The 17,073-nt window shown below is 23.5% G+C and overlaps 1 protein-coding gene across 1 annotated transcript in view; it reads right to left on the bottom strand.

Moving 5' to 3' along the window:
• The window catches only part of LOC411919 (Wnt7 protein), a 181,017-nt gene extending 163,944 nt beyond the window's left edge, over positions 1–17,073 (bottom strand). The window contains exon 1 of the mRNA XM_016912433.2: positions 16,338–17,073. Within this exon, the coding sequence (XP_016767922.1) occupies positions 16,338–16,366 (29 nt within the window). The 5' untranslated portion in view covers positions 16,367–17,073. The remainder of the gene's footprint in view (positions 1–16,337) is intronic.

Genomic DNA, 17,073 nt, shown 5'->3' with positions numbered 1-17,073 from the left:
AAATAAGTATGATGTTTATATTTTAATCATTGTAATTTCGATCGCTCAAGAATTATTTTATATTTTATTTTTGCATATCTAAATTTTCTATCGATATTAACTTTAAGTGATAATAAATAACTTAGACTAAAATAATATTATCTCTTGTTATTTGGAATGTGTGATTTCTTTGTATAAACAATTGATAAATAATAATCTCATGTTTGGTACAAACGTAAAGATATAAATAGAATTCACTGTAATAATAATTTTATACAATTTTATGCAAATATTATGGAAATTAAAGCTGATTGAGAATTATATATAAGAAAAAATTGTTCAAAATATTGAGTTTTACAAATTCAAGAATTATCGAAATTATCAATGTTAGATAAATTTCCAAATAATTATAATTGACAAATTTTAAATTAACTTTAAAATGTTTGTTTAAAATGTTTTTAAGTACGGTAATAATATGTTATTCTTAAATAATAAATTTTTTATAATAATGATTAAAAACTACTAATCAATAATATTATGAAATATTTTATAATACGTATTTTCTTATGCTAATATACAAGCAATATTTATATCAAATATAAATTAAAATTTCAAAAAAGATTTATATATATATATATATATATATATATACTCATTATATATGATTAGTGATATTATCTTAATTAATGCAGATTTTTGTTAATAAATTATTTTTTCAACTACTGTTTGTCCAAATTTTCATCTTTTTCTTTTTCATAATAGATTTCATAAAAAAATAAAACTCATATCTTTTTTTATGAAAAAATGAGCTTTATAATTTAATGTATACTTAAATAAAATTAAAAATAGAATAAAGCGTTCTTACATAAAAATATGAAAGGGGGAAAATATATTCATATCAATAAAAATTAAATATCGTTTATATTTCATGGTTCATAAATAATGGTATTAAAATCAAATAAAGTATTCTTGACAAAGGACACGTGTAAAATTTTTCGATGATCAATAGCAGGAAGAAATTGAATTTTATCCAAGCATTCACGAGTTTGATTACCAACACAATGTGAATCGCATACACATCTATTCTATCATTTTATTGAAATGACTCGAACAAACGGCAGGAATCATGTTTGACTGCACAGCTTGTCGCTTTAGACACTCGACTGGCTTATACAGGATATCCCGGAATAGCTAGTGTAACGAGCAAGTGCCAGACAATTTTTGACAATAATTAAAAAATGTACGATAAGATGAGAAAAATATATATGTACAGATGAGAAAAATATTGTTTTATTTATTTCATTGAAAAATCATAAAATGTTAATATTAGCATAAGCAGAATTTTAATAAAATATGATATTCAAAACAATTTAAAAATTTGAAACATGTAAATATTTAAAAAGAAAATTATAAAAAAATTTTTTATTTCATTATTAAAATTTTTTGATATTATTTATGTTATATGTATAGATAATAGATAAATATTTTTATTTATTAACAAAATATATTAATATATTAATAATAAAAATACAGAAAATTACAAAAATTGTAATTATAAAAATGTAAATTATAAAAATTACAAAAAACATAAATATAAAATATATGAAAACTAAATTTAAAAAAGAAATATTTTCGTAATGCTTCAGAAACAAAAAATTATTAATATTTTCTGAAATTTCAATAAACGAAAAATATAAAAATATCAATAAAACTGAAAAAAATGCCTAAATAAAAACCATTATTATAATCTATATAATATCTTAATTTTATTAATTCTCAAATAAACGTTTGAACAAAGAAACAATTAAAAAAATTCCACTCAATAATATTTCAGAATAATTTTCTAATTGCGACAAAATAATAACATAATCAAAAAATAATTATTCTAAAACAACCCAATGCTAATAAACAAAAAAAAAACATTGACAAATCCAAATTGAACAAAGATAAAATAAAATAAGAAAAATTCAACAATATTTAAAAATAAAATATTATTATTACATTCTACAACAATTGAATAACAACAAAAAAAAAAGACTTGCAAAATCAACAATAAGAATACAGACTCATACATTTTTCCATATCATAGCAAAATCATATTCCAATCTATCCAACATGAGTGTTATCATTGCACGCGATAAAAGGCCTCGGTCCATCCAAGTTCTCAGGCCGGAAATCGCGTGTTACGCAATTCTTACTTGTTTATACAAGAGCAGAAGAGGAAATCTCACGAGTTACAGCATATAAGTCATTGTATATAAATCTTTTGTTTTCTTTTATTTTTTTTTCATCTCGTCCATTCGATGATTTTCTCAACTGTTTTTCTTTATTTCTCATTATTGTAAAAATGTTTACAACCCACCAAGTGAATTTCGCGTGGCAATGTTTTAATGGAACATCATTAGCTTTATGATATCGCGTTATTTATATCAGTCGTGATTTTATAGAGAAGTATAATTAATAATGCTGTCGCTGAGGTTTCGAACTCGAGTGTAAACGACTCGGTCCATTCACAAATTTTTCAAAGGGGATCAGAGGCTATTCTAAATCAACGATCGACGGCTAACCATGACGGTTCAGTAACACCTGGCGGTGCTAATTCGCCGATATTGTAATACGTAATTCACGTCGCGTCGTTGTTACCTTTTTTTTTTTAAGATTATTAGATGAAGATGAAACTATATTTAATACAGGCATTGTTATGGAAAGGTACTGATAATTTTGGATAATTTTTGAAACTGATAAAAGGTAAATTTTTGAATCTTAATTTTGCAAGAAATATTGCACTATATGTAAAAAATTATTGCACGATTATGTTATTGTTCCTTAAAAATAGAATTAAATTGTTTTATAATTAATCAATATTAATCATTAAATGTTTTTATATATCGATTCTTTTTTCGATATCAATCGTAAAAATTGCAAATATTTTTCTTTCAAAATTAAAAGAGAAGAAAATTATTCTTCTAACATATAATTATCTTATGTAATATAAAATTTATCTATGTAATTCGATTAAATAGATTTTTATTTTAAAACTATTTTTTTTTTATTTTTGTGAGTAAATTCGTAAATTTTATGCAAATACAATTATAAATAATATTTATATAAAATACGAAATATAAAATTATATTTAATATTATATTCAATATTGTATAAAATATATCTATCCAATATGAATCTAATATTAATCTTTACGTAACAGTTATTGTAGTAGGTACTATACATTACTTGTCCGAACAATAGGAATCATGATAACATATTATGCTACAGAAATAAATTTAACGCGTGTAGATAAAATAGTGATCGAATATGCATCCGCTGAATCTATTTATATATCCAATGTTGTAAATAACTATAAATTTTTCTATATTTTTGCAATTTTCATAAGAAGTAAACAGAAATTGAAAAAGCTTTTATATTTTTATGATATAATACGGAAGAAAAATAAGAAAATGAAGAGTAAACATTTTTTTCTTCATAAATTTAAAAAAAAAGAAAGATTCTCTTAAAATTGTATTTTAAACAGTGAAAAAATATAAAAAGTCAATATTTTTAATATTCTTATATTTAATCAATTTTTCTTTATTTTTGATTACTTATAAGCAATCAAAAACACTATAAATAATTGAATTATTTAGACTTTCTTTTCTCATGTGGATTCAAATAAATTCTATTAATTATTCTATTAATTAAATTAATAATTAATTCGTAAATTTTCTTCTGATCAAAATTAAAGATAAGAAGATTATTTTAGTAGAAAGATAATATTCGATGCAATATCCTCGATAAAAAAATATAGGTTAAAGAATTTAAAACCGATATATTGTCTAACAAAATGGCTAGCTCTAAATTCTTATTTAAAGACATCATTAAAATTTTTTTTATTTTGTTAAAAAAAATTTTATGATATATAAGTTATTTACATTATTGTATATTTATATGTTTCATAAAATTTGTTACAACTGAAATTTTTATGAGCCATTGTACACCCACATATATTATGTATAAAAATGTGTGTGACACCATCAACGGTGACTTTTACAAATATTAAAAAAATTATACGATTCTGCAATCGTTTATTCATAGTTTAAGTACATTGACAAGAAATTCGGGAGAAATTCGTAAGAGAAAGATCACAGATTTCACTTGAGGTTAAGTCTCAATTAAAACGTGTTGTACGCAAGCAAGTACTTTGTTGCCGAGACAAGTTGTACAAGGATTTAATGAATGTATTCTACACTATGATTATCTAGTCATCGGCACGTGATCATAGTGCTTCGAGTTTCAATGACGTTAGTAAACAAGTACACTTAATAGACTATTTATCAACTATATTAAGTAAGAATTATTGATAATTTTTACACTTCATTTTTTAAATAAAATATCAAACTTATTGTAAATTTTAAATGATAAAACGTAAAAAAAATAAAATTAATTATTTCAAAACCACTAATATTTTAAAAAACATTAGATATTTATTTAAAAAAGATAATAACGTTTATATTAATAATAATTATTTATAATTTATTATTAGTAATTTATTAATAAACTATTTATTAAAAATTGTATTATAAAAAATTAATTAAATATGATATAGAATTAATCACAGAATATCTGTTTGGAAATTCATTTTATCCGAAAATTCTAATTTTATTGAAAGTTTGAAAAGAATGAAAAAATACTGCAACTTTGATCACTGATTTTTTTTTGAAATAATATTTTGCTAAAAAAAGTTATAGCATACATAATTCATTATAATCTATATATTCATTAAATTTTATTAAAAATAAAAAAATTCAATTTTTATCATGTAAAATAAATATATATTTCTGTATAAAATAAAATATCGAATTATTAATATCCTAATTTATTAAATAATTACATATGAAAGGTTCAGAAACTATATACAATATATACTATACAATATATATAATATATAATAAATTATATTTTCTGAAAATGCTTTAACTTATTTAATTTATTATAATTTCTTTATCGTTTAAATTTTTAATTAACAAATTAATTAAATCAATACTAAACTATTGAAATAATTATTTAATAGATTTGTCAACTGTAATTTGAACAAAAGACTTCTGAACTATATAAATCACTTTCAAAGGATATGACTTACAATTTCTAAACCGTTTATATCAACACTACATCTTTCAAACTATTATAAACCAATATATATCTCCTATCAAAATCTCCTATCTATTTCATCCCTCTCTCTCAACCTTTACTTCACTTCAATTTTACACTTTCCATCCTTAAACTATCTATCCGCGTAACACATCCACAAAAACGAAATTAAACCGCTCAGGTATAAAAGGTGAAAAAGGCCGCGTTTACGAGGTTGGTTCGGGTCCAGGCACTCCCTTAAATAAGTTATTTTGCCGTTTCTAATTCCACTCCTATGACGCCTCTTAACTCCGGAGTCTATTCTACGCGTTTTATGATTACGACACGGTTTCGAACGGTCCAATCGTTAAAATTCTCCTGAAAGGGTCAATGGAAGACACGGTTTCGTCTTCCACCCTACGCCACCAGGATTGTTCCTCGCTATCCTTAAATCTAAAACCGTGTCACAAGCCCTTAACTCTGCTCGTGTTTGAGCACTTTGAGCGTAAATATTAAGGGAATATAGAGACTCATTGTGCTCGGCGAGTGCACACGTTACGAGCCGATGATTCGAAAGATACGAGCTTTACGACGATCCTGATCATTGTTCTCGTTGTGAAATTAAGTCAGAATGCGTGTTGTTCGCCGACGCGAGCAGCGGATATGACAACGCGCCTTTATTCCGGCACGTGTGAGGTAAACCGAGCAGAGCGGTGATTTAATCGGTGGAATTAAACCGACGGATCTTAGTGTTCCCATCGTCGTTTAACGTGTCATATAAAAACTGCGGATGTTTATGCAAATTGAAATTTTTATGGATACAAGTAGAAAAATGAAACTTAAATAAAGATACGTTTTACTTGTTAAATATCACATAATGTGCACTTTGATTTTTCTCTATTTCTATTTATTTTTTCTTTTTTGTATATTATTTGCATTTTTATTGATATATATGTTTCATTCTTTAAATGTTACAATATATACTTTATTTTGATTTTTCTTTATATATTATTCTAATTATCTAATATATATTTGCATTTTATATATATTTGTATATTTTATAATTTTCTATAAATGCATAAATATTCTTAGTTTATTCATATAATTAAATTAATTTGGTCTTCTTATGTAAATTCAAAAATTTACTTTTTTTCTTTTTCTATTGAAAATAATATATTTAATCTCAATATTTAAAATATATTAAAATATAATTAAAATTTATTGCAAACATTTTATATATTTTTATTTTATAATCTTGAAATTCTTTCGAACTTAAAAAAGCCTTTGCATCTCGAAACTTTTTTCTATTTTTGCGATTCAAAATTTAAATAAAAAATAATTATAATTAATTTATGAGAATATTATGATGATATAAATTTATTTTTATTCAACTAAATAATAATCTAATTAAATTTGCTTTAATTTTAAATTTATTTCAATCATATATTTTTAATCGATGATTTCATCATTTTAATATAATACTTTATATAAAAAAAATATATAAAACGTAAAAATTGAATCTTTTGCAAGTCAAGAAAATGATGTTTAATTATATTTATAATTTAATTATATTAATTAACTATGAATTTGAAGAATTTAAAAAAACAATTTGTTAAAATTTTATAAATAAAATAGATATTGCTTAAATGATAATAGGAAAAAAAACAAATATTTTAAGTTTTTAGAATTTCACATTTTAAAATCGTATTTCAAATTTCGAATAATCAGATTTCAATGTATTTTCATTTTTAATTTTTCTATTTTTGAGATATTTTATTTTCAATATAACATCTTATCTATTATCAATATTCTAATACAATGTTTTTAAATAAACTATTATTTGAAAGATTTCTGGAAATTTTATGTAGATAAGAATTTATAAGTAATTTTTCAAATTGGATTTTGATTTATCATTTAATATATTTAATTTTTCATTATATAAAATATAATAAAAATACCAATTTTTATTGTTAACATTTTTTGTTTATTTAAAAACACAATAAATTTTAAGAAGAAATTTTTAATGATTAAAATCAAGCAAAATAGTATCAATCAAAGGAATTTCTTAAACTAATAAAATTTAAAAATTATTGTTAATTGTAATATATTATTTATTTTATTTTTAATTTATATAATTTAAAAATTTAATTTATTTTATAAAATTTTATTTTTTAATTTAGCTTATAATATTTATTTAATTTTTAACACAAAATTTTTTAAAAATCAAGTTTTCTTTTATTTCTTATTCTAAAATATTTCATGATCAATTTTGATAAGAAACATAGAGATGAATTAATCTCAATATTGATATAAAAATTGAGAAACATTTATCAAAATATGTATATTTATAATTGTAAATAATTAGAAGTAATAGAAAAAATAAGAACGAAAGATAAATTTTTAAATTTTAATATAATAAATAAAGAATTTTTTACATTACATATTGCAATTGTAAAACGTTTTAAAAAACGACTTTTGTAATTTTAATAATAAATTTAATAATAAATTGTTAAAATATATTTACAATAAGAATTTTTTCATGGAAAAGATCTTTTATAATCTTTTGATGAATTGGATATAACAAACGCATTAACATAAGTAGATGGTTAACTGTGATTATCTTTTCTAGTTGAAAGGGATCTACCCTATATTAGAAAATAGATATTCAACGAGAGCAAACTATGCGAGCATTATAATGCAAATTTTATAAGCTTCGAACATAGTTAATACTGTCAAAACCTTCCAGGTGTGAATTAATGCCTCTTTCAAACAGTGTTTTGATATATATATATATAGAATTATCTATTTCTTTATTATAGATTTAAAAACACATTATTAACTTAATAAGTCTAACTTTAATTTTTTAATTCTTATTTATTACAATTTTTTATCAATTTTTATCATAGCATTAATAAAAAATTTATTTAAGAATATTAAAAAATATTAAAATGAAAAAAAGTTTTTTATTATATTTATATTAAATTATATAATATACAAAATTATTTAAAGATATTAAAAATATTAAAGAATATTAGAAAAAAAACTTTTTATATTATTAAAATTCTGACAAAAAATTTATTTGAAGACATTTATTAATGAAAAAATTTTTATTGTTTTTTTATAGCACAAAAGAAAGATGTAACATAAATTTTATAAAAATTTTAAAATTTTGTAAATTTTATTTTGACTTTATTATTAATTTTCTTTTAACTCTATTTTTCTAAAGATAATTTTTCTTATTTAATAAAATTATACGCATAATAATAATTCAAAAAAAGAACTTTGGAAAAATGAATCGCAAAATAGATATTACACAATCGGATATTACACATTAGACATTACAATTTTAAATTTCAAAAACTATTTATTACAGTCTATTTATAGAACAACATTGCAGAAATTTTACGAAATAATTATTTATTCTATCGTAAATATATTTTTCTATCATAAATATAACAATAAATATTCCTCAATTACTTTAATAATAAAAATATTTAAAAAAGAAGAAATATTTTTACAAAATTAACAAAATAATTATTTTTAAAAATCTTTGTTTCCTCCCTTGTCCACATCACCCATCATTGCACAAAAGATGGTCGCGAGTCGAGCGAACCAAAAAAAATTTGCTCCCGTAAAAAGGAAAGGAAAAAAGGAAAAAAAAAAAGACTTGCAGCCTCTGTATAACTGTTCGAGTATCGCATATCACACGAACACCACCCTTGTTTCTTTATTATGCCCGTCTTTTCACACAATTTCGATGTTACTCCTCCCTCTTGCTTGTTCCTCTTTCCCGCGCGCGTTTCTTCCACACACATGCGAACACATTCCATCGCCGATTCCTTTCTCCGCGTTTCTATTAGCGGTTTGTATTTCGAGCAGATGTTTCGCCGGCACAATGGCAGCTACACGGGTTAGCCAGTTTCAGCCTCGTAACGGCATTGTTGCGTCGAGATATAAAAGATCGGGCCCACGACCCTCGCTGAATCCTCGACACCCCGAAGAAAACGTGTTTATATACCGTGTTTGGGACGGATCATCGAATCGATTTATTCGAGGTGAAAGGATCTCGAAAGAAGAGCCTAATTTTTGTAACGGGTAATCGGAGCTGATTCTTCGATATTTAATTGAGAGAAAGTGGATGGGCAGAGAAATTTTTTGTTTATTTGATTTAATTGTATAGTCTGTTGAGATGCTGATGCAAAAAGATGGAAGGAATTGTTGTTGTTATTTTTTTCGTAATTTATTTCGAAATAAATTATTAGTTTTGTTATTTAAGAATTTATTATGAAGATAGGAGATATAATATATAAAAAGATTATAACAAGATACGATCTTTATCAATTTATTTTGCAATATTTTATTTTTTCAAATAAAAAAATTTAATAATTTAATAATAATTTATTTGATTTAGAATGTGGAATAAATATGCGATAAAATAATATTTTATTATAACTTTTTATTATTTTTGTTTAATTGTATTTTGTTGAAATTCTGAATTGAAAAAATAAAGAAAGCGTGATTTTGAATAATTTATCTTCGAATAAATTGTTTTAATTTTCTTACTTAAAAACTTTTTATAAAGATGAAAGTTTAAAAAAAATTATTGTAAATGTAATAAAAAAGTGTTTAACCTTTTTCAACAAACTACGAAATGTAAATAAAAGAAATATAATATGTAATACTTATTTAAATTTTCATTTAAACTCATTCAAAACTTACAATAATAATAAAATTGATGCATTTTTTATTCATTATTTGCCATTAAACTATACCTATATGGAGGGTGATTCAAAAATATGAAAAACAAGAAAATTAAAATTTTTTAAAATTAATTGCAAATGTAATTATTTGTAAAAATTTATAAAAAATCTATTTAGATATAAAAATAAATATTATTAAAACATTTATTTGACAAATCAATCAAAAAATGATTGAATTATAATTTAATTCAAATTTAAATAATTTTCCATTAGCATATTTTCCTAATTTCTAAATTAATTCTTAAAATTAATTATTTTTTGTAATGATTAAAATAAAAATTGCTTTTATTACATTTTCTTTTCAAAATATTATTCAAAATATTATTCAAAAAGGTACCTCAAAATTTAAAACACTTAAAAACGATTGAAAGCGTTTAAAAAACGACAAAAAGATACATGATTTATCGATCGATTGACCTGAAAACGTGATCGTTATCAACGATATCGGTGATCATCCGATAGCGGTCGCATGATTATAACTCTTTTACACGATGCAACTTATCTCGAGATACGCCTTACGACTAATAATGAAACCAGGACCAAGAGAAAAATCTCATGTGGAAGACACACGGTTTATGCACAGATTCGAAATAATTTTAAACGATTTCGATTCTAGCATGCCTCGAAGCAAGTCTCATTGTGTAGGGCGTACTTAACTTCCATGGATATGAAGTGAAGCGGATGGTAGAAGTGAAGCGACGAAGAGGGAAAGAGGAAGAGAGAAAGAAGAAATAAAGGGTGAGAGTCTGACCGCACCGTTAGTCATTGGCTGCTAACACGGCAAAACCAACTCCTTTCCAGCGTGGGTCGTACGAGTATTTAATAGGAAGCAATGAGCAACAGGTCCAATCAAGACTGGCTTGGGTTACGCCCATTCGAACGTGTTCCCGGTCTTGGAACCGCTATTTTCTCTTTATCGGCGTGGCTTTTCTCCCTTCTACGAGCGAGCCGGTGACTAAACGGAAGCCAACGGTTTACAACGGAAGTCATTGACGCAGCAAAGGCTTGTCAATGATTTCTATCCTGTCTTTTTTGTACAATTAATCTGTAATTATTAGCGAAATTTTATATACAAATCAAGTTATGCAAATTATTACAGTGATGATAAATAATCTTATCTAACATTAATAAGTTTGTTAATACCTAATTATACAATAAAATTTTATACCTAATTATTATATTTTTACTATATGAAATTTATTAATGAAAAAAAATGAAATAGAATAATTTTTAATGAAAATTTTATTATTTGAGGAAATTAGAAATATTTAATTTCTATTTTTATTATTAGTCGAAAAAAAGAAATATTCAATTTGATATTATAAATATATTATTAGTATATTATTACATATTATTTCATTATAAGAAAAAAATAGCAAAATCATAAGTATAATATACTAAATATATTAATATATGAATTATATTAATTTATTACTACTATTATATTATTATTAATTACATAATTATTATAATAATATGATATTGATTTAATTGAACAATTATGATTCAATATATTATATTATTATTATATGATTCATAATATTATAATAATTGTAATTAATATATTAAAGAAAATATAACATCGAAAACAATGATAAAATAAAATATTAAATCTATTTTGAAAATATTAAATCTTATTATCTATAATTTTTTTCACTGGTGTTTTAGAGAAATATTTCCGTATATCAAGTTAAAAGTTTGTTCAATTAAGAGTATTTTATAATATTATTTATTTGTTATTCAGAAGCAAGATGCATAAATACAATACAAAATTATTATATTTAGATACAATCAGAATTGGAATAGAAATGGAATAATAATTTATATAAGTTATTCAAGCGTTATTTTTTCCAGAGTTGTTGTAAATAAGTCTTTCCAAAATTAAAAATTTTTTTGTCTTATTAGATTCTTTTTTATTATTGCAATCAAATAATTCAAAAACTTGACAATTATTTTAATCTTGTTGTTAAATATAAATTATTTTTGCTCAATCGCAATAAGACATTAAATCATCAAAAAATAATAGAGAAAAAAAATAATTAATCCATAATTTAATATCATTGTGTATTTGATTGAAATTTTATTTTTTTTTTTTAATTTATGAAACTAATCTTTCAAAAAAAACTGATAGAATTAAATATATATTTGTTGAAATGACCAAATTTATCAATTTTATATTTTTTAATTTATAATGAAAATTTGGATCAAATTATGATATTTAAATCTATCAGTTTTAAAAAAAAATTAGTTTTGTCATTTCGAAATTTACATACATATTTGTACATGTAAATGAAAAGAATTAATTTCGAGAATTGAAGACCTCTATCGGCGTCTTAAATAAGTTATTAATAATATATAGATATGTAACACACGAAATTCTTATTTACATCTAATGTAAATTGTTACGAACATTGGGTCATTTCAGTAAATAGACATATAATAAATATATTAAAGAAAAGAGACTATTGAAGAAAAGAATACGTGAATAAGTGTTTGCATGCTTATTCTATCTTTATAAAGAGTGAAATAAACTCGTACAAAAATGTAAAGTAATAAATTATATTCGAATATGTATACAATTATATTTAATAAAGAAGAAGAAGAAAACTGTAGCTATCTTCTAATCTATATATATTGTGATGAATATTATTTTTAAATCATTTGTAATTGCAAGAAAATAAATAAAAATTAAAATAAGTATGCTTCGTTATAAAATTTATGAAAATAAATATATTCAATTATTCTTGAAAATTTTTACAGTCTAGAAGAAAGTTATTTTTATTAAAATAAACAATATATATCAGATATATCGCATAATAATAATCAAATTATCGCATTAATATAATTATATTTTAACAAATGAATTTTTAATCATGAATTAAAAGATGTTCTTAATATTCTGAACAAAGAATATATAAAATTACAATAATATTTTATAAAATTTTAATATGAAATAATTTTTTCATAAAATGTACATTACATTTACATTTTTCATAAAATGTAAAAAATGTATCGAAGCCAATTTATTTTTCACTTTAAGTTAAATTAATATTAATCGAATTAATATTTTCCTCCATTCTCTATATTAATAATATTTTGTTATAAAAAATATAATCATTGAAAATTTAAATATTTTAAATATCTAAATTCTTAATATCTAATCCTTAATCTTCTCTAAATATCTAAATATTAAAATTAATCTAAATTTCTTTAGACATCAAAATTTTATAAAATTTTTTATCATAAAAATGTGAATAATAAAATTTTCATTAGTAAATTCATTTTAAAATAAAAAATAAAAAATTATGGCAGTGATTGAGAATAAATAAAGCTATATGAAATTTTAAAAATATCACTAATAAATTATATTTTAAATTAATAACATGAAAAAATATAAAGTATCTGAAATTCTTTAATTTTATTTTTATTTAATAAATATTTATTAAAATTATACTTGCGAATCAAATTACAAAAACATAATATGAAAACTATAATATTAGATAAATATTAATTTATTAATCTCAATTAAAATTAACTATCCAATATTACAACCAATTGTTTTTCAAAATTTTCGTTAAATACAAATTTATAATCAATCATTTTAACATAATATATTTAATTAACGTAATATATTCCAAATTATCAATATGGTCTCTAGCAATCTAAGTGTCATATTTTATATTTACATAATTTACATGAAACCATAAATTTTAAATACAAATAAATAGATTAAACGATTTATTTTAAACTTTTGATTATATTTTAATTATGATTTCAATGATTGAATATTTGTCAAAAAAATTTTGGAAATTGATATTTTATTCTTCTACAAATTGAATCGTAAATAATAAAATTATAGTTTCCAAATGTCATTAATATAAGATCAATTGTAAGATTATTCGTTTTAATATTATTAATATTTACAAATTAGATAACATTAGTATCTAATTCTTTAAATATCTCGATATCAAATTATTTTCTTTAATGAAATTCAAATTAAAAATTAAAAATCGATCCATATATAATATTCTATTTTATAACTTATTTACAACACAATTAATTACATTCGCGTACATGCAACTTCTTTTTTCCACTCAGCTTCCACTCAGAAGGAACAATGAAAGTGCAGCGATGCTTATTTAATTCGTGCAGATGCCGAACAGCGCGGTAGGTGATCTCGCGAGGCGAAACCAATTTTCCACGAGGCGCGATCACGCCGCTCATTGTTTTTGTTTTCTACTCTCCCCCCTTCTTCTTGCACGGATGGGCATCCACGGAACGGCGCGTTGGACGACTCGGGCAAGAAAGGGGGAAGAAGGGAAGAAATTTTAAGGAGCGAACGAAACGGAGTCCCGGTGATGGGCTCTCCGGGGATCTCTTTAAAGTGCCGCGGCCTTTCGATAATTAGAGGGCAGCCATTGTTACACCGGGCTTCGAGGAGCGCTGGGGACGAAGTGAGAAAGGAACGAAAAGAGGGTGGGGTACGATGGAAGAGGACCCAGGCGAAACGAGCACGCTCGTCTCCCCCCTTCCTCTTCTCTTTCTTTCTTTCCTTACTTTTCGTATTTTCTTTCTCTCTGGTTTCGCGAACAGCTTGTCCAGAGGAAAAAAAGTCGCCCATGGAAATACGTGATTTCAAGGGCCACGCGATACCGCGTTCGAAGTTAAAGAAAGATCGTGAGAACATAGGGAAACCGGGAATTTGCACCATTGTGCCAAGTTGTCGTCGTTTCAATTTTTGAACTCGGTGAAATTTGGAGAAACAGAATACGTTTTATGCGAAGAAAAACTTAATTTTGTCAAGTTTGTGAGTTGAAATAACTTTTGTCAGTTATATAATTGTTACTATAGTTTTATCAGAAAAAATAGAAACTAGATTTTTAAATTCGCAAAATTTCTAAAATATAATAAAAAAGAAATTTATGGAATCTTAAAATATTTATTTTTCATTTTTTTTTATAGAGAATATATTTTGTTGAAAATTAGAATCTAAAATTAATTTAATTAATAATAAATATAATGTAATAATAATTAATAAATTTTTATTTTTAAAATTTTAAAAATTCAATAATTATCTATAATAATTATAAATAGCAATTATAATTATATATTTAATTTGCAAAAATTAAATTTTTATATTCTATTTCTTCTTCGTAAATTATAAAAGATTAAATTTAATAATTAAATAAATCTTCAATCTCTTCAATTCAAATTCAGTTGATTATTATTAATTAAATAAAAGTTGATAAAATATTTATATCTACAAATTATTATTTAATTATTTTAAAAATTTTTTATCATAAAAATAAATAATTTCGGAATCCAAAATTCAAAAATTGGAAATTTTTTGAATTTTTAAGAATTCAAATCTTTCGACTTTAATTTTTAGATATTTTTATTAAGAATCTTTTTTTTTAAAGTGAAAAAACATTTCATTTTATTTCATTTTATAATTGTGGTAAGTGTAATTTATTTTTAATTATTTATTAACAATTAACAAACAAAAAAATTAAAACAATTAACAAAAATTATTTATTAACAAACAATTTTAATAATTTTTTAAATATTTTTGCAAAAGATTTAATCATATTTTTTAAATCATTTTTCGTGAAAAAAGATTAAAATAAATATTAAAAATTAATATTAAATTAATTAATCTTTAATAAACACAATATATAAACACAATATATAAACAATAATTAATAATTAAAACAATAATAATTAATCTTCGATATTTCAACTACAGTGATTTTTTCAAAAATTCTTTTTTATATAAATAATTATGTATATAATTTACAATGTACACAATTTAAATAATAAATAATACATATAATAATTATTTAATTTATTCTAATTTGTAAATAACTATTTTGAGATATAATTTTGTCTGAGAATTTTCATTGAAAAAATAGTTCAATTAATTTCGTATTAAAAAAGAAAAAATTTAATACAATAAAAAAATCAAACAATACATATGATATGAAAAATCTACTAGAAAAATAGAAATATATCATATATTTATTTTTCTGATGAATTTTATCTACAACAAGATATAAGAAATTCATCAAGATGGAAACCTCTTTAAAATTTACCATGTATATATATATATATATATTCAGTTCAATTTATGAATAAAACCACATCTCCAATCTAATGCAAGCAATAAGCACAAAAACAAAATCTTCTCCCCATTCCCCCCCCCCCTTCTATCCCCTTAACAGGATTTCTTATCCCATTTAAGCCTTGAACGATTCGAAAAGGCATAGGAGAAGTCACGTTTCTTCCACTCAGGCTGAAACAACCGTGAAACCGTTCGTTCAGCTCGCAATTACGCTTAATCTCGCTACGCCGGCTGAATTATTAAACTCCTCCTCGACGAGACAAGAAACCACCTTCTGCTGAATCTCCCGATCGTAATTAAATTATCGTGCAGCATTTTCAAGAAAGCATCGATTAGCCATTAGAAACGGAACTTACCTAAGTAACAAACAGCCGATACCCTTCATCTTAGCGGAATCGAGCTACCAGAGGTTGGCGTTTCTCATCGTGGCGCGAGTGAAAAACCGAGCAACCGGTCGCGAAAGAGAGGTCCACCCCGAGCCGAGCGTAGCTTGGCTGGCTTCCTTCTTATCGCGAAACCGTATCCACGATCGATCACACGATCGAGTAATTAGTACGTCCTCGGTTTTCATAAATCATCGGGGATATAAAACCAGCGATGTTTACCCCGTGGCGAAAGAATGCCGTCGAGTTACGCGATTTTTCGGTGCCTTTTCGATCGTTCGTTGGAAGGCGGTGGAATCGGTATTTGATAATGACAAACTTGTTTCTTTCGAGCGTATTTGAAATCGTGATGGGTCGTTTCGTTTTGGACGAGCCTCTTTCTTCTTACGATTCAATGTAATTGTTCTTGATGCTGCTTCGAAGAAGTGGTTTCTTATTATTGTTGAGAAGAATATGCAGGATCTTTCTTTCTTGATATATCTCGTTTCCTGAGAAATTTGTGCCGAACTGCGAACTGGTTGTTCGATTTTTGAGAAAATTGAGACGCGAGATTCTTTCTTTTGCTCGTTCTTAAAATAGAAAGTGAGTTTGGGTAACTTGTTTGTTGAATATGATCGACATTTGATGTAAAGAATTCTTTTAAATTTGAAAGTTGGAGTTCGAAAAATTTTAATACGTGTTGATTAGAAGTTTTATGTTTTAGTTGATT

This window comes from Apis mellifera, linkage group LG5 (assembly GCF_003254395.2).
Source record: "Apis mellifera strain DH4 linkage group LG5, Amel_HAv3.1, whole genome shotgun sequence".
Lineage (NCBI taxonomy): Eukaryota > Metazoa > Arthropoda > Insecta > Hymenoptera > Apidae > Apis > Apis mellifera.
Note: the sequence above shows the minus strand (reverse complement) of the source record. Positions and strands in the feature narration are given on the sequence as shown.